The following is a 19548-nucleotide window of genomic DNA, read 5'->3' as shown; positions in this document are numbered from 1 at the left end:
TTTATCACACTAAACAGTATTGCTTTATGGGTATTGGTGCAAAAAGGATTCATCAGTGCATCCACTCCATCATTCAATTTGAAAAAATAAGAAAAAACAATTTATTTACAATAAATGTCTAAATTTTGATGTCAGTCCAGTGTTTTGAAAATCTTTGTGAATAAATGCAGTTATCAGCCAACAGCTGGAAGTCAGAGGGACAAACTATGCCGTTGGCCTACAATCAATAATCCATACAGTCAAAGTGCAATAAACCATTACATAACTCAGGCGTGTCATACATTAAAAGAAAGAAGTCAAAAGCATATGCTTGTAGTTTTTATTTGTTTCCATTATCTCACGACAGTGGACTTCACATATATGCTATAAATGTGTCATTTAAATACACCAATAAGAATGCTAATAAGCGTCATATAATAGACTTAACTGCCTTACCATCTATTAACTATTTCTAGACTAGTAAAAGTTAGTACAAGTGCCTTAATATAAGGTGTTACCTGAGAAGGTACAACACAGAGCAATGAGGAAAAAGCAATAATGAAATGCTCTGGTTGCATATAATGAGAAGATGCAGAGGCTGAAAGAGCACAAATGACAAATGAAGCCTCTCCAGATGAACTGGGTCTGGTTTGATGTCACAGGCTGTCAAATCTGAGGTGTTATGTGCTCCTCTGAGCAGCTTGTACTGCATATCAGTGTGACACTCTTCTTTCCTCTTTGCTACCTACCCCCCCCACCCCCCCACACACACACACACACACACACACACACACACACACACACACACACACACACACACACACACACACACACACACACTTTATCTACACTTCCACTCTCTCTCTCTCTGTCTCTGCCCAGGCCCGCTGGTTGTGCATGACCATCCATCTGCACCACTGATCAGGTGGTTTCAAACCATGGCTTTGACAAACAGGTGTGGCTCCTCTGAAAGTTGCTATTTGGTGTAATGTGGGAGATGGGGACAAGGGGTTGAGAGATGTGTGTGTGTGTGTGTGTGTTTGTGTGTTTGTGTGTGTGTGTGTGTGTGTGCGCGCACTTCTAATGGCACGTTAGTAAATCACATTACAGCATAAAATTATGAGGAACTGTTTGACCTTAGTATAATATGTATATTCATTTCTGCTGTAAAATTCCACATGGATGTATATAGGATTGACTCCCTTTTGGAGCCAGCCCCCTAGTGGACATTCAATTTAGTGCAGCTTTTGATACACGAATGTCAACAGAATCAACCTTTACTGTCAGGACCAAAATGTCCTTTGTCAATCCCATTTTCAAACACACCTGCTAAAATGTCATGTCACCGGTGGTCACCTCGACCACAGTAAATAAAAGGAGCAAACAACTGTAGTCCTCGTGCCCTCTGATGTGAACTTTGAAACAGCATTTCAACAGTGGAATAGAGTACTGCCACAGACAGATGGCCTTCGCATAAGTTATTACTGTTATAAACTAAGACAAAGATTACATATGCCAATACATGTAACATCTGAGCATGTGGATCACAGATTAAAGGGGACCCAAAATCTCCTCAGATTTGTATGTTTTTATCCACTATTTTAATTTGGAACGAGATCATATAAGTCTTGGTCCGTTTAAAATACAGTCTCCAGTTCAATACAACAAAGGTATGTATATTTTTATTTTTGATTGTTAATTCTGCACTTATTCATAAAGTCATTATCCAGTGATGTACACAGGGGTACCATAAGGGGAAGAAAGGTGATGATGACTGGAAGGGCCCACAATTGATAAGGGCCCTTGTAAATAGTAAAGTATTAGTCAATAATGCATTATTATTACATTCCACATAATGCTCCATAGATAAAACAAAGACACAACAACTACATTACTCACTGGATACTGGACAGTTTTAGTCATGATGTTATGAGCCAGGATCATGTGTGGGTGACACTGTTATGTGTGGAAGTGGATGGAGAATTGAAGAGCAGCGCCATTAGCAGCATTAGCATTAGCATCAATACAGATGATGAGGAAGAATTATATGAGAGGAGAGAAAAAGTAAAATCACATTTTATTTTATATCAATGTACAAAAAAATCTAATACTTTTATCCTTAAAAATATTATCAGAACGTAAAAGATGGTTTGCACCTTTCTCATTAATCTGATACTCATATGAAACTGAAAAATCTATAGTAAGGACAATCCTGGTCCAATCCTGCATGGCGTTATACTTTTAGGGTATGCATGGTTTGTGACACTGAAAAATGGGGCCTAAAGGGATATTTTTTTCATGGGGCCTCAAATCCCTTGAGGCACCCCTCAATATGCATCATATGATTCTTTAATAGTAATATTGTTGAAGAACTCTGAAATCTAACGGAATTTTTTGTCAATATGAAAAGGTGCATTTGACTGTTTGGTATCTCCACATGTTTTCTGGTGCAAATACAACTTCTATAGCATTATAGTGTGAGTGGTTCCATGGTCATGACTCTAGAACAGGGGTGTTAAACACATACCCAAAGGGTCCAATCCGGCCCATGGGATGAATTTTCAAAGAGACATTGACAGTTAAGTTGTGTTGGTCATAAAGTTAAAGTGCTATATTTTTCAGTTCTAGATCCATGTTACTAAATATTTTGTGTATTTGTAGATCCACTGATCTGTAAGTTGTAATGCACATGTGTAAAGGATAAACTGAGGCAGAACATTGTTAAAATTCACCTATTTTTTAAAAAGAAATTTCAGGTTGTTCATTAATTTTCAGGTTATTCACATTTTTTGTTTAAGGATAGTTTGTAAAGGTAAACATTTATACAGATTGTAGTTAGTTGTCTTGCATTAAAACACACAAAAAATTGGAGTTGTCATTATTTATAAGTTATTATGCTATTATTTTAATGGTCCAGCCCACTTGATGTCCAATTAGGCTGAATGTGGCCCCTGAACTAAAATGAGTTTGACACCTATGCCTTAGAAGAAACACTCTCTCACAGTTTACTGAACATTTGCATAAGCATCCATGATATATGATAACATATGATGTTTTTGACTCTTATGGATATTATAAATATCTTGGAACAATGAAGACACTCTCAGTTGATGCAATAAAAGTAACATCAAAAAGACAGAGAAGAACTGTATATGTGTATGAAATCATGTCTAAAGTATGTCCTCTCAACCACAAAAGCATTAGTAATAAAGTGGTTCTGGTCTGTATCACATGTTGTGGTAAAAGTTAGAATTTTACAGCTCAGATACAAACCCTACATAAAAAATGGAACAGTACGGAAATGCAAGTTATAAAAGAAAGCAGTGATAAAACATTGTAGACAGTGTGAACACAACATATTACATGTTTTGTCTGGTCAACTTCATTTCCTTTGTAAATATACCTCTAATCCTCAGCTTCATACTACGACACATACTAAAAAAAGTTAAGGTTGTGAGTCAGGGGTATCAAACTTGTCCAGCAAAGGGTCCAATTCGGCACTGTGGGATGAATTTGTGAAATGCAAAAATGATACTGAAGATATTAATAATAAAGGATGTTAAAATGAACCAACACTTTAAGCCCAATTCAATCTCAAGTGGGTTGGATCAGTAAAATACTATCATAATAACCAGCAAATCATTACAACTACACATTTTTGTCTTTGTTTTAGTGTAAAAAAGTCCATTTACATGAAAATGTTTAGATTTACAAACTATCCTTTCACAGAAAATGTGAATAACCTGAAGAAATATGAACACATGAAATGTCTGAAGAGAAGTAAGTGTAATTGTAGCAATATTCTGTCTGTTATTAAATGTTTTATGTCTTTCCACTGCGATCTGTAAGTTGTAATGTGTAATGATAAACTGAGGCAGAATATTGTTAAAATTAATCTATTTTTCACATGAAATTTCAGGTTGTTCATGAATTTTCAGGTTTTTCACATTTTTTGTTTAAGGATAGTTTGTAAAGGTAAACATTTATACAGATTGTAATTTTACCTCTTGCATTAAAACACAAAGAAAAAATTTGGAGAAGTCATTATTTATTATTTATTTTGCACTTTAATAATAATAAAAAAAAATCAAATTGTTCATGTTATTCACATTTTTTTTTAAGTATACTTTGTAGATGCAATATTTTCACAGTGTAATTTTAATTTTTTTCACTGTAATTTTACTTTTTACTGGTCTGGTCCATGAACTAAAATGAATTTGACAGCCCTGACAGATAGCAGCAACCATGTTGTTGTTGTCATTTCTTGTCACAGCACTTGGGACTGAAGACACCAAGTGATAAATTTTATTAGACAGTTTTTTTTATTTCTTAAAGTGTGCATTAAGGTGTGTCATTGTTGTATTTTTCAACATGTTCCACACCATCAGCGAGGCCTTTCAAAATGTGTTCATAATGTTAATGGTAATGGTTTGACTTCCTGATGAAGGCTTGAAGCCGAAAAGCGTTGAAGTGTTTTTTGGGTCTAGATATGACCGTGCCATGTGAATAAAGGCATTTTAATGTTTAAAGAGAGTGTCTTGGATATTTTTTTTCCAGTTTGATATCTACTTTTTGAATCCCTTTTTCCAAAGAGCACCTCGAACAGACTCTTTTTTGGTCCGAGAAGCATTCCTTCCCATGAATTTTTTGTGTTCATATTGTGTTCTTCTTTTTTTGTCTTGTTGAAATATGCATGGACATCCCTGGAAAAGGCTTCATCTTGCAGACAGCATGTGTTGCTCAAAAATCTTCCTTAACATTTCAGCTTAACTAATGAAGGCCCAGTATTACTGTTGTGGCAGCTCCCAAATAATTTTTCTCCGTATTTAACCTTTCTTAGATGATTTATCACCATTTATTGTAATATTATCCTCTGTATTTTGCATTTTTTCAGTGTATATCAGATATTTTTCAAATTTAATTCACTGATCATGTAGATATTCATAAAAGCACAGATTAAAGTTGAGGATTACTATATCAAAAACAGAGAAAACTGCTGAAAAAGTGACTTTTTCAGTCAAATATCATTAACTGAACATAAACCAAATACAACCGAGGATAATTAGAATAAATGGTGATAAATCATTTAAGAAAGGTTAAATACGGAGAAAAATTATTTGGGAACAGCCACAAAAGTAGAACTGGGTCTTTATGGATTTAAAATGGTTCAAAATCTTTACTGATTTGTGGAGGACATTATTGTGTTCAACATTCACAATACTTACATAGCACTTCTACATTTCCCTCTTTGAGCTAATACTGTTAACACTGTTTGCTTTATGAATTGTAAGCATATTTGTTATTTTTGTTTTATGGTTTACAGGATACTTTAACATTAGGATATGACAGCAGCAGATAGAGTTTGACATTTTAACACAAATAATTTATTATTGTAAAAGAACTGTGAGACATGGCAAACATTTCGAAACTAATCCTTAAGTTTGATTTGGCAAATCTGAGGAAAACACGGTCAGGTGGCCCTAACCTGTCATCCTCTGCAACGCAAGCCTGAACTGGCTCATATCTGAAAAGTAAAATAACAATCTGTCTATTCAAGTGTATTGATCAAACATGCCAGAGTTCATATTAGACCTTCATGACATCTTTGTTAAGCTTTGTCAGCACAATTTTCCCTTTAAAAGGAACGCCTGTGACTTCACACATTCACAACCACTTCAGCCATGAGAGTTGTTGTGCTAGCCCTGACGCTGGCCCTAGTGGGTAAGTATGGCTTCCTGTTTTCACTTTCTCTCTTTCTTAGTATTTTCTTTTTTGTGATTATATTCAGAAAATGTGAAATGCAAATTATGACAGTTATTTATAGTGTAAAGACTTTGATTTCAGTCTCTGCTTATGTGCTTTTTTTTTCATTATTTAAATGCTGTAACTCCATTTAAGCAAAATGATCGATGTACTTCATTTCAAAATTCTATAAATGTCTTAGCTTGATCATTTTTTTCTGTATAACAGTCAGGGTGGTTTCCTGTAGGTAATTAATCAAGAGTTAGATTTAATCTGTTGTTTGTTACTGACCTCATGTCACAGCACCAACGGCAGAAGGAGGGGATGACGGGATGTTGTCCATTAAAAAAAAAACTGTGTCAAATACTTCTAGTTTAAGTCATTTAGAATCGTTCAGGTCCATGGATTTAAGAAACTATTGGGAGCTTCATTTAAAAACAATGACTGCTGTTAATGGGAGGGGAAGCAATAAAATGAACACTTGGAAAAAAAACAGCTTTGTAGCCTTTGCTTCAACTGTTTTTGTTTTGTTTGTTTTTTTTCACATTTCAACTGTGTATGTGATGGTAGATACTAAAAACAGTTCAAAGCAATACCACTAACAGTTAAACTGGGTTAACAGTGACATAAATGCAGTGGAATCCGCCTTTAGCGATCCGTTTTCCGAATTATCACCATCAGCAGGTGATTATTAAAACCCTACGTTTTATTGGTCGTTTGTCTATAAGTCTAATATTCACTTTTACTTGTCATAATCAGATTAATTTACTTTGAACTGGGTTGGTGGGTTTTTAGAGACACCTGCATTTTTAATCTTGCTATATACATGTTGTTGACAGACAAAAATTCACAATATCTCAAACTTGCAATTAAAAGTCGGACAGTCTTTGTGACTTTTATCTGCAGCCTGATTGTCCAGCTTCGCAGACTGATGGTCACATGATATTCTCATTATTCTTAAATGAATAAATCTGGTGGAAACAGTAAAACTGTCCCTGCTCTATAGAGACATTACAAAGCATTGATTTACTAAGCAGTCTTGCTTAATTATCTGTACATTTTCATAATGAGAACATATTTTCCAAGTGCAGCAGCCCTGACCTCAGGTTTTCTAAGACCTAAAATGAACACTGTAAGATGACTGATCACTATAAGTGAATTAATTAAATGGACATTAATGCTTCTGTCCCAGGCTTTTTTAGCCATATACAAAATGCATTTCTGTAATTTACCCACACTGATCAACATTTTCGGTCATTTGAGACTCATTTGTGGCCATTCATGTACCAGAAAATTTACATTTTTTTCCATTCCTTTTTAGCTGGCCACCATCCGGAATTAGGTAAGTTCAGAGCAGTTTTAAAATCTGAAGTGATGGTTGACATTAAATTTACTTGCAGCAGTGTTTAAAATAAGAATAAGTTAGTCAGTGAAAAGGCATTTAATTAACATGTTATCTCCAACAATATTTCCAGCTCCTCAGTTTAAAACCAACAAGCTTTATGAATACAAGTATGAAGCAGCGGTCCTGGGTAAATTACCAGAGGACACAAAATCTGGTCTCAAAATGACAAGCAAAGTTCACATCAGTGTCCTAAGAGATGACCAGCACATCATGAAGGTAAAAAGGATACATAACAACCATAGTTTTATTTTCTTTTAAAAGTCAAACTGGTTTCAAATGTTTTTTTTTTTACTCAACAGCTTGAGGACGTTAAATTCTTTGAGCACAGTAAAGCTGAGTATGGAAATCGTTTCATCCCAGCAAAAACTGATGCTCTGGAAGCTCAGCTCATGAAGCCCATCAAGTTTAGGTATGAAAATGGTGAGGTGAAAGAAGTAAGCACTGCTGATGGAGTCTCAATACAGGCACAAAATATCGCAAACAGCATCCTGAATCTTCTTCAAGTCAAAGTCAAGAAAACACTGAACATCTATGAGTTGTATGAGGTTCGTCAAAAATCTTAATAATCCTGATCATAACTCCAGAGTTGAAATCTGGCTCTTCATGCAAACCTATGCTCTGGTTATTAGGATGGAACTCAAGGTGAGTGCAAAAACTTATATGTCATCCCTGAAGAAGAATCCAGGGGATGCATGCAATTGATGAAGACCAGAGATTTGGAACACTGCCGAGAGAGGACCATGAAATTCTCAGGGTTGGCATACACTACAAAGTTGGCAAAGAGCCAGCAGGTAGCTGAAATCCACTTTGTGCTATTTAGACATTGAATGTATTGAAGCACAACAATGTGACAACTAGCATGTGGTCTAACTTTGCAGGATCCTCATGAAGGTCAAAACCTGAAAGGTGTTACAACATACTATTATGACTTGAACATGGCTGACAAAGTCCAAATCATGGCTGTAAATGCTACCGAAGTGATTGAATTCATACCTGTCCAAGAGATGAAAGGAGCTGCTCAAATAATGACAGAGTATGTTGACTGATAATGAACAGAACATTGTGACAGATGATGTTTTTATTATTTAATGACACTAATGTTTTTCTCCATTACTTTCAAGGCAAATCCTGACTTTCCATAACATTTTGGATGGTGTTCTGGATGTACCCTCTCACCTCCATTATTCAGTGGAGCGAAGATCCCTCAAGTACAAGTTTTCCACCGAGCATCTTCAGACACCTATCAACCTCATACAGCCTGAAAGATCACAGAGCCGGGTGTGACTTCAGACTTTTACTTGAACGCATCAGTAATCTACAACCAAAAGAATTCTACCATATTCATTGAATGTATTCATCTTTTTTTAAGATTGAAGAATATCTAAGGAAACTGGTCCAGTTCAATGTTAACCAAGTCAATGAGAATGCACCTGAGGTTTTCCTTGGGCTGATTCACAACCTTCGGAGAATCAGCTATGAAGAGCTGAAAAACATATTAGATCGACACTGGAACGCTCCTCAATACAGGTGACATTGCATTGTAAAACCTTTGATAAATATATGCACAATTTTTACAAAGGTGTCTAAATTCCTATGATATTTTTCAGATCACTGCTTTTAAAAACCATTCCTGCCATCGGTACAAATGTTGCTCTGAAATTCATCCATGAGAAACTGCTGCATGGCAACAACCAAATCAACACTGCTGAACTTATTCAGTTATTGATTGGATCCTTCCACATGGTGACAGCAGATCCTGAGGCTGTTGAGCTGCTTGAGGTGAGTAAAGTCCACACCTTTATTCTATTGGTAATATCAACAGGAGACTTTATCATTTTTGCTCCAATCCTCCAGCAAATGGCTTTTAACCAAGATTTACAACAAACTCTGAGAAATGAATACACGGGTGTGCGTGACATCCTCATGCTTGGTTATGGTACCATGATTTCAAAATACTCTATTGAGGAGCCTGAGCGTGCTGACAAATACGTAAAGGTGAAAAACATCTTTCCTCCTTTCTATATTACTTCAAATATCTTGCACATTTCTCAGTGACAGAAGATGACATTATAGTCTTATTTGTCCTACAGCGCATCCGGGACCAACTTAACAGAGCTGTCGAAGAGGATGATATACACGAAATCCTCCTGCTTCTGAAGGTTTTGGGAAACACTGGTCATCCATCTGCCATTAAGTCAATCTCAAAGTGCCTGCTTCTTCCAGCAGATAAACCAGAAGTTAAGAGAATCCGTACTGAAGCCATTGGGGCCATGAAGAACATCGCAAAGAAACATCACAGAATGGTGAATTATTAACACAAAATATTTCAAATGATTCTTAATTTTGAAAGAACCTGACAATATGTCCTTTTCTTGTGAAACTAGATCGAGGAAACTGTTCTTCCACTTTACTTGGACAAAACTCTTGACTCAGAGCTCCGTATACTTGCATGCTGGCTGCTGTTTGAGTCGAAGCCTCGGTTGACGATGGTTTCCACCATGGTCCGCAGTTTAAGGACAGAGAGAGACATTCAAGTTGCATCCTTCGTACATTCTCTGGTTTGGCAGATGTCCCAGAGCACTGCTGCTATCCATGCTGAACTGTAAGAGCACTCTATACTCCTCCAAAACTACTTCTGTGCATAGTTGATACTGTTAAATCTCAGATCCTCCTGGATTCGTATCTTCCTTTATTATGAGCATGTTGGACTGCCTACTGATGAGTTATTACCTCTTTCAAAAGGCAAAGGGAGTTGATTTGTAAAGTATAAAACGCAGAAACAAATGAAATACCAACCAAGTTCAGTAAGAAGAAACCACAAAGCAGTTCTTTCAATCTTTCTTTAATAATCCAGCGTTAGTCTGTTTTCTCAGCCTCTGCTGTTATGGAACAACTAGCACAAGTTCATGTTCAAGTTCATGTAACACAAAATATATCAGTGTTACATAAAACATTCTTAGTCTTATATAAGGGGCATTTGTTGTCATTACACAAACTGTAAAGGTAATTAACCCATAAAGACCCAGTGATACTTCTGTATCAGTTCGCAATTGAAATTTCTCTATATCTAACTTTCTTAGGTGATTTATCACCATTTCTTTACCACATTATCCTCTGTATTTTGTATTTTATCACTATAAATCCGGTATTTTCCTGTCTTTAATTTACTGATAATGCAGATGTTCATAAAAGGTCAGATTAAAACTGAGGGTTATTATATCAGAAACAGAGAAAACTGAGGAAAAAGTGACTTTTTCAGTCAAATATCATTAACTGAACATAAACCATGCATTTCCTTCCATTGTCGTTGATCAAACTCCATGGGTGTTAGTGGTGAATCAGTGTTGTAGAAGATGACGGTGTTTCCACGGTAACTACAGAGCCTCTGAACGTCCAAATGGGTCATATCTGATGACCATGAAAAGATGAAGAATTGTATTTTACACCAATTATTAACATGTATTGATAAGTTTAGTGGCTCAACAGATAGCCTATTAAACATTTTAGATCAGGAGATACTTTTGGTCACTGGTGTGTACTTGAGCCTTTATGGGTTAAAATATACTTATGTAGGTTAATCTGAGTTGGTCCCCAAGCATCTTCACTGTGCAATGTGCTAATGCTAATTGATAATATTTACATTGAACACATGGATAGAAAATGTTACTAAGATCCCTACAGGCTAACAGTTTATTTACACTTCATCCAAGCACTTAAATGATCATTTCTCATTTTAATTACTGGCAAGGAAAGTGAACTACTAGCTAGCTACTTGCAGAGCTGAATGGGAGCCTGTGACTGTACTAGGATGATATGATGTGTGGATGGTGATTAAATGGTAGTGACTAATTAATATGTCAAAAAGCTGTTGATGGATAAGACGGCTTAGCACAGAGAGACCTAAGGGTTGTCAGTAAAGGTTGCTAGTTGAAGGCTCGCTATTTGGAAAGCAACAGGCCACTATTATCCTTATTTTCTAATGCATCATAACAGCATATTAATAAGTTAGAAAACATCTAGTTACTAATTAATAATAACGTATTAAAACTATTTATAAATCCTTAATAAGGCATCCTTTGTGTAAAGTGGTACTAGTATATGTATTAACTCTGCTCCTTCATAAATGTCTTTACAGGGCACAAGCTTCCAAAATTGCTCTCAAACTCTTACGCCAAAATCAAAGTCTAAACTTACGCAGAAGATGGGAAAGTCTGGACTTTGTCTACAGCAAAGCCATCCATATGGACTACTACAACAGTTAAGACCTACACCATGTCTAATTATAGTTCTGCTGAAATATTGGCAAAAAAAATTTTTTTTTTTCAACTAAACTTATGAATCAAATTCTCAGATACCTTGAAGCTTGGTGCTGATGGAAGCCTTGTCTTCATCAATGACCACGCAACTTTATTCCCAAAAACGATTGTGGCTAAGACCAGCGCTTACTTTTCTGGAGCTACTGCTGATGTTCTAGAGGTACAATGGAAAGAAAATCTATACTTTAAAGATAGTTAATTCCAACTTTGAGAGTTATTCCTTTAACATTCTTTAACATCTTCCTAGGTTGGAGTGAAACTGGAGGGACTGCAGGAGGCTCTTCGGAAGAAACAGATCACTGAAAGCCAGGACAGGTTAACCAAGATGCAGCGTATCCTTAGCACTGTAAGAAAACATATTCACTAAAGACAAAAAGAAAATGTTAAAATATGCCACAGCTGCTTGGATGAATGTTTCATGTACACTTCGTCTTTCCACAGATCAGTCATTTCAGGAATTTGCCTGCACGTGGGCCACTGTTTTCTGCATACGCCAAGGTCTTTGGACAAGAAATTGCCTTCGTAACCATTGACAAACCCATGATTACAAAGGCAGTCGAGGTACAATTTAAATCAATCTGTCAACCTCAAATCACATTTTATGACACATTATTTGTGACAGTTTTGGTAATCTTCATAATGTCCTTCCTTACAGCTTGCCAAGGAAGCAGCTCAGCACTACGGAAGGAATTTCGTTGATGCTCTACTGTCTGGGGATGCTCGCTATTCTGAGTCTTTTGTGAATCCAGTTCTGGTTGCTGAGATGAAGTGTGTCATTCCCACTATTGGAGGAATTCCCTTTGAGATGAGTCTATCCACTGCTGCTGTTGCTGCTGCAGATGTTCAGGGTAAGTAATTAAAATGTTTTTTTTTTTTTTATGTAGAAAAATCACATACTGTATTTGAAAAACCTGATGAGAACTTTGCATGCCTTGACTGTTGAGAATATTCAATATTCTTGACACCAGTCATTGTGTATGAGCAGGGGCTCAATTGATCAAATTAATTTTACTTATTGAAGTGGAGGAGCTGCTGTATGTATTGCATTTAAATGCTTCTTTTTAGAATCAGATCATGTTAATTAAGCATGTGATTGTTGGGTTGTTTCTTTTGATAGTTCACATTGCCTCAACACCAAAACAGGATGGATCTAATGATGACTTACTGAACAGAAAATATCAACTTGAAACTGAAATCAGACCAAGGTAGCTGCAACTTCTGACAATTCACAATTAGCTGAAAATATGTCAAAAGTCATTCACAAATATATATATATATATATGTACTTTTCAGGATTGATATGACGACATTTGCTGTGATGGGAGCAAACACAGAGGCACTTCAGGTTGCAATACTATCAAGAGCTAAATTCAGCTCCTTCGTGCCTGCCAAGATAAGCGCTGGTCTTGACATCACTGATGAGAACTTTAAGATTGATATCCTGCCTGTTTCCATGCCTAAGAACATTGTTGATATTGAGTAAGCAAACATTTAGATCTCAAATATCTCTAAATATGAATAATTGAAAATGTCTTTTTGAAGTTAATCTTTTACGTAACTGTGTCCTTGTTTTCTCAATAGAGTTGAAACTATTCCAGTTGCAAGAAACATTGACAACACAACAGTTAATGTTCAGGAGCTATCCTCCCTAGAGGAACTTTCTTCTGCTGACACTTGGGTAAGCTCTAAGTGTTTTTAAAAGTGGTTGGATTACATGATCTAAATGTACAATGAAATTAATCAGTCCTCATTGTTTAAGTCCCAAAAGACACTGTCCCAAAGGTCGGCTGACATCAAGCAATGGAAAGCAGCCAGGAAGACACGTTGTATCAAGGTCTTTGGAGCAATGCAGGTTTGTTTGAGCATTGCCACTAACAGCTCTGCCTCCAGGAGAGACAAGGCCTTGACTGGAAAGCACTCACTTGCGCTGTCTTTGAAACCAAGTAAGAACTGAAACCACAACCATTTTGTAGTTTCTTAAATTATCATGCTTATATCAATTAATAATGCCATTATTCAACAATATTTTCAGTTGAAGGTGAACCTGTTGAAAAGCTTCAAATGGAGGTTCAAGTTGGACAAAATGCTGCAAGGAAGATGATGAAACAGGTCGATCAGTGTGCCGAAGAAATCATTGAAGGAAGACCCATTTTGACAAAGCTCAGGAAAATCTTGGCTCCTAGTCATAGAAACAGCAGTAGGTCAGCATCTTCTTCCAGCGTATCTTCCAGCTCATCCAGCTCCTCCAGCTCATCCCATCCCACAAGTAATGCCATTGATGCAGTAATTCAAGCCTTTGGACTTCAAAGACGCCGAAGCAGCAGTAGCAGCAGCAGCAGCAGAAGCAGCAGCAGCAAGATCAGGAGCAGCAGCAGAAGAAGAAGAAGAGGCAGCAGGCGCAGCAGCAAGAGGAGTAGCAGCATCTCAAGTAGCAGCCGCAGAAGCAGAAGCAGCAGCAGCAGCAGCAGCAGCGTTAGCAGCAGCAGCAGAAGCAGCAGCAGAAGCAGAAGCAGCAGCAGCAGCAGCAGAAGCAGACAGCAGAAGCAGAAGAAGCAGAAGAAGCAGCAGCAGCAGCAGAAGAAGCAGCAGCAGCAGCAGAAGCAACAGCAGCAGCAGAACCAGCAGAACCAGCAGAACCAGCAGAACCAGCAGACGCAGCTCCTCCAGATCACTCAGATCTTCCAGTGCAAGTTCTGCATCTAGCCTCATGTCTATTTTCTCATCAAGCTCTAGTTCTTCCTCCAGGTCTCGTAACTCAAAGGTACTGAAGCAAAGGTTGTTTTTTGTTTGTTGTAAATGACTTAACAACACTCACTGGTCTTGACATCACATTGTGAGAAATCATATGGAAACTAAATACGACAACATAAAGCCTTCACAGTACTTCAGTTATAAAGAGCATATTTCGGAGTTTGGACACTAATTTCCAGTTTTATACAATGTTCTTGTAGGAATCTCAGCGCAGGTCAGCATCATCTTTCGTAAGCCGTAGTGCAAGCTCTCAAGCCTCCAACACGAAGGTGAAACCTCTTCCCCAAATTGATGTTTCCCTGAGGGGACTGTGTTTGTATTTAAATAACTTAAAATATACTATTTCTACAGGACAAATCCTTTGATGATCCTAATGTCACCATCCTCCTGAAAGTTGTCAGAGCTGACATGAAGCCACAGGGTTATCAAATCACTACCTACATGGACAGATCTACAACCAAGCTTCACATGATTCTGGCAGACTTGGCAGAAGACTGGATGGTCCGTGCTGATGTGGTGCCGAGAGTGCATAGAGCAATTGTAAGAAAAAAAGAAATAAAAAAAAACAGTCATACATGTCAGAAATTTGTGCAAATTAGCATAATATTCATTGTTTATTGCCATTCTATCACATCTCAATAGGCCAAAATCAGGTGGGGAGAAAAATGCAGAGGATACAACACCACTATCACAGCTGAGACCGGCCTTGTTGGTCAAAACCCTGCAGCTCGCCTCAAAGTGCAATGGTATTTTGAGTTCATGCACAATGCAGAGATGTAATGAAATTTCACCCTACTTACATGCAATACAGATTTGGTAAAATGTCTAATATTCCTCACAGGATGAATAACCGCAAGTTTGCAGCAAAGCATGAAAACAGCACAAACCAGATTTCCTTTACAGTGGTTGCAACATCCGAGAAGACCATTAATGTGATTGTGAAGGAAAATGTAATTAAAAGTCACTTTACTTTCTCAAAATATTAAAGTCCCACTTACTCAACATATTTTTTCATAACCTGGTGCATTATTGCGTCTACAGAGAGTCATCTATAAGAAGAGGGTTGAGCTTCCCATCCGTCTCCCACTTAGCTATATGGATGATCTTACTCCCATCAATGGCGTAAGCAACAAAGTCACTTACCTGTTTGCTAAGGCTGGTTCAGGTAAATATATGACTGAATACAAAAATAATCAGTAGTTGCTTCTTATCATGAACTAAACCATAAATGTCTTTCCTCTGATTTAGCTCAGTGCATGTTTGATGGAACCACACTGGTCACATTCAACAAGAACCATTTCCAGAACTACCAGCCTTTGCCTTGCTACCAAGTTCTGGCCCAGGATTGTACTGGAGAGGTGAAGTTTATTGTTCTGCTGAAGAAGGATGAGAATGGCCAACACCATATCAATGCAAAAATTGCTGACTTGTGAGTGTTCATGAAAAACACAACTCAACTGTATGTTCATTCATGAGCTGACAATAGTCAATAATAATAATAATAATAATAATAATAATGATAATTTATGTCCTTTTAGTGACCTTGACCTCTATCCAATGGACGCTGAAGTGGTTGTCAAAATTAATAACCGGGAAATACCCAGGGACACCCAGCTATACGTCATGAATGAAGGTTTTTAGACGCATTCCCTTATAAAAATCTGTCACTTAAAAATGAAATTTAGTGTGAGAAACTGTAGATTTTGCTACCAAGCCACAGATGTTCCTATTAAACCATTACAGATGACAGTTTAACATCTGTTTTTATGTTATAACCCTAATATGTGGCTGAAACACAACCTAAATTACATCAGCTTAACCATCCTGGTGGTTGTTAAGAGGTTTTAAATCATGAAAAAACCTGTTATCCAAATAAAAAGCTGCATATTTTCCTTATAGGTGCTATCATGATCAAGAGAAGGGGTAAGGGCATCTCTGTGACCGCTGGCTCTTTTGGACTTAATGAACTCTACTTTGACAAAGAATCATGGAAGGTAAAAGCAACCACTGGGAAACAAAACCACTTGGATAAATTTGATAGATATGTTTGACGTTTACTGATATTAAGATGTCTTCTTGTAATGCAGGTTGATATCGAGGACTGGATGAGAGGACGCGTCTGTGGAATTTGTGGCATGGCTGATGGACAAGTCTCAAAGGGATTTTACGGACCTGACGGACATGAGATCAAAAATCCTGTCAGCTTTACTCATTCTTGGGTTCTGTCCGCTCAGAGCTGCAGGGACAACAGTGGTGAGTGATGTGTTTGGAATCACATACACTACACATTATATAGATACAATCCATACAGCATAAAGAAATAAAAAAGAGAAGTATTTGATATGGAACACAGTAGTGTACAGCAGAGTTACAGGACCACAGATCTTGATTGATCCCAAACTGGGAAACTATTGTGCAGCAGCAAAACGAACAGTAAAAATAAAATATAAGAATTAAAATAGAATACATGCGCAAACATAACAAATTAGGAGTATATAAGAAAATTGGTTGAAAATCTGGACAATCATCATGCAAACAATTATCTATGCATGTTACAAGATCATAAAAATCATAGAAACTAATACAAATTCAGGCAAAGAAAAAAACAATTCAGTCTACATAGGTTGGATCTTATTCTTAAAAGTTGAGCTATAGAAAAAGGAAAATGAGGGATATTTTCACTTTTCAGTCCTTTTCCACTGTATGTATGTACTTTTTAAAATAGGATAATGTCGGTGCCGATTGAAGTGGGTACATCGATTGTTCCACAGAGATGATCTCAGATATTTGAGTGAGTGTTGATTCACAGAGGTCCACCTTTTGAGAACGTACAGAGTAATTGTGACTGAGGAAAACTTGGAAAGAGCTAGGAAGGTCATGCGCTAAATAAACAATTAGCAATACACCCTATTACTGTAGAGTATTTAACCCAGAAAGGCCAGTGGAAACCAAAATAGTCTACTGATCTAAACTGTTTAATACCTGTTGATCCACTAATCCTATCAACACATGTAAATAACTGGCATAAAATACAGTTTGTCAGCTTTTCATGGTCATCAGATATGACCCATTTGGACGTTCAGAGGCTCCGTAGTCAATGTGGAAGCACCGTCATCTTCTTCAACATTGATTCACCAGTAAAACCCATGGAGTTGGATCAATGACAATGGAAGGAAATGCATGGTTTATGTTCAGTTAATGATATATTTGACTGAAAAAGTCACTTTTTCCTCAGTTTTCTGTTTCTGGTATAATGACCCTAGTTTTAATCTGACCTTTTATGATCAGTGAATTAAATACAGGAAAATACCTGATTTTCACTTTCAAAAAACACAAAATACACAGGATAATATTATATATATATATATATATATATATATATATATATATATATATATATATATATATATATATATATATATATATTTGTTTTGAATGGTGATAAAGCTCTCTAAAAGCTAGACAGAAAAATACATTTTTGTAATTACCACAAAAGTAGCACAGGGTCTTTATGGGTTAAGGATAAATGAAGTTGTAATATGTCTGCTGTAATAAGTCAACATAAAGGAATGATTATCTCTTTTTAGGGAACTCATAGAAATACTTTAGTGTGTTATTGGGGGACCTAACAAGACTTATTACTTTAGTGAAATTTTTCAAAAATGTTTATTGTTATGTAGAAAATCATGGTCATATTTGGTTCCTTGCCCCTTAAGTAGCAAAAAAAAAAAAAAAAAATCCAAGAAGTATGTATAAAAATACAATAAAAACACATGTAAGGTAAAAGGAACATGTATTTTAGAACATTAGAACATTATTTTTCTACCATTAGACCCCCATGCGTGCTGGTCCAGACCCCTGTCCACATCCACACTATCCCTTTGAACATCACTCCTTACATTAGTACCATTATTTCATGGTACCTAAAAGAGTAGGTCCACTCACCGTTCATGCAGAGGTGGACCTTACAGACCCTGGAGACCACATTGGACCTGAGATTGTTGACTCGCTGTAACTGGTGCTGTATCTGTCTTGTAATGCAATGTGGAAATGACCAAAAATAGTAATTTGCCCTTTAAAGGGTTAATCACCCTGTCAGACTCAGACTGCTGACTTCGGGGTCCCTTCAATCCTTTTTACTGCAGCAGTTTTCTTGATATAACTGCATCTTCATGAGGCGACTCCAGGTTTTACTTACAATATAAAATATAACAATAATTCAGAACCTCACTCTTCCCCCTCTGTCCTTCCCAGAGTGCCGTTTGAGGCTTGAGACTTTGCAGAGGCAGAAGCAGTTCCAGGGTCAGCAGGTGACGTGCTCCTCTGTTGAGCGTGTGCTGCAGTGCTTGCCCGGCTGCCCCTGTGAGGACCACCCCCATCACCGTTGGCTTTAACTGCCAGCAAGCAGGTGAGTCTGCCGGACATCACAACATGTTCAAGGGATTACAATAAATGCTCAAACTAAAAATAACTGCTCTCTCTTGTGTAGGTGGCCAGCACAGCTCAGAGGTTACCAGTGTCCACAATCACAGCGCCGACCTGATGGAAACTGTACAAGCCCACCTTGGCTGCAGCTGTAACGCACAGTGCGCTTAATATCAATTTCTTATGTCAGTGCAATACATCATACCTGTATGATTCTAATTTTCAATCTTCATTAAATAATGGATGCATCTCAAAGAATTCTGTGTTTTTTCATACAATAGAAAATATCATGTATTTTTAATAGGTGTCTGTACACCACACACACAACATTCAACATCAATCATAACAAAAAAGAAACACTAATTTATTACAGCATTTACTCCTCACTCCTGTTGATTTCCTTCTTCATCATATCAAGATGACACTTCAGACCAACACACATCAACACTATGTGAAACACTTCCAATGTCCCCATAAAAAAAAGTGTCTTTCATGATATTATAAATGCTTCAGTGAGGTAAGATTGTCTACAATACATTAATCCTCAGTACTGTTAAAAAATGTCAGTATAAAGCTGCAACATTCTTCACATTAATAAAAACACATTAAGGAAGGTATATTCATAGGATCACCTGTTTCTACCACATCCTTTCTATCACACATCCAAAATACAAAATACCCACTGTTGAAGCAACATTTACAAAATAACTGGCCAATTTGTATACACCATTTTACACCGAGTTTCTTATTGCATTCAGTGAAACAGCAGCATTAGATCTACATTCAACCTTATCATAGTTGACAAGTTTAACCTGACAACAGAACACAAAATGCATGGTATAAAAGATCACATTTAGCGAACTATTGTGCAACAGTGACTATAACAAAATGGCAAAGCATTATCCCAGTACCTGGACATATCTGCCCATT

The 19548-nt window shown here is 36.9% G+C and overlaps 1 protein-coding gene across 1 annotated transcript; it reads left to right on the top strand.

Moving 5' to 3' along the window:
- Positions 1-5660: 5660 nt before the first annotated feature.
- Positions 5661-19442, top strand: LOC115417608 (vitellogenin-like). The gene is given in 35 exon segments (XM_030131621.1): positions 5661-5700; positions 6924-6944; positions 7197-7342; positions 7426-7671; positions 7756-7917; positions 8005-8159; positions 8248-8404; positions 8496-8653; positions 8734-8905; positions 8981-9121; positions 9217-9429; positions 9511-9728; positions 11196-11383; positions 11478-11602; positions 11690-11788; positions 11884-12003; positions 12098-12290; positions 12560-12647; positions 12736-12921; positions 13024-13120; positions 13202-13385; positions 13475-13974; positions 13976-14203; positions 14394-14462; positions 14545-14733; positions 14836-14940; positions 14973-15143; positions 15235-15358; positions 15442-15622; positions 15732-15826; positions 16093-16187; positions 16281-16446; positions 18448-18550; positions 18552-18601; positions 18683-19442. Coding segments are annotated over 35 exon segments (5292 nt in total). The 3' UTR covers positions 18790-19442.
- The last annotated feature ends 106 nt before the right edge of the window (positions 19443-19548 follow it).

This window comes from Sphaeramia orbicularis, chromosome 4, assembly GCF_902148855.1.
Source record: "Sphaeramia orbicularis chromosome 4, fSphaOr1.1, whole genome shotgun sequence".
In the NCBI taxonomy this organism is placed as follows: domain Eukaryota; kingdom Metazoa; phylum Chordata; class Actinopteri; order Kurtiformes; family Apogonidae; genus Sphaeramia; species Sphaeramia orbicularis.
Note: the sequence above shows the minus strand (reverse complement) of the source record. Positions and strands in the feature narration are given on the sequence as shown.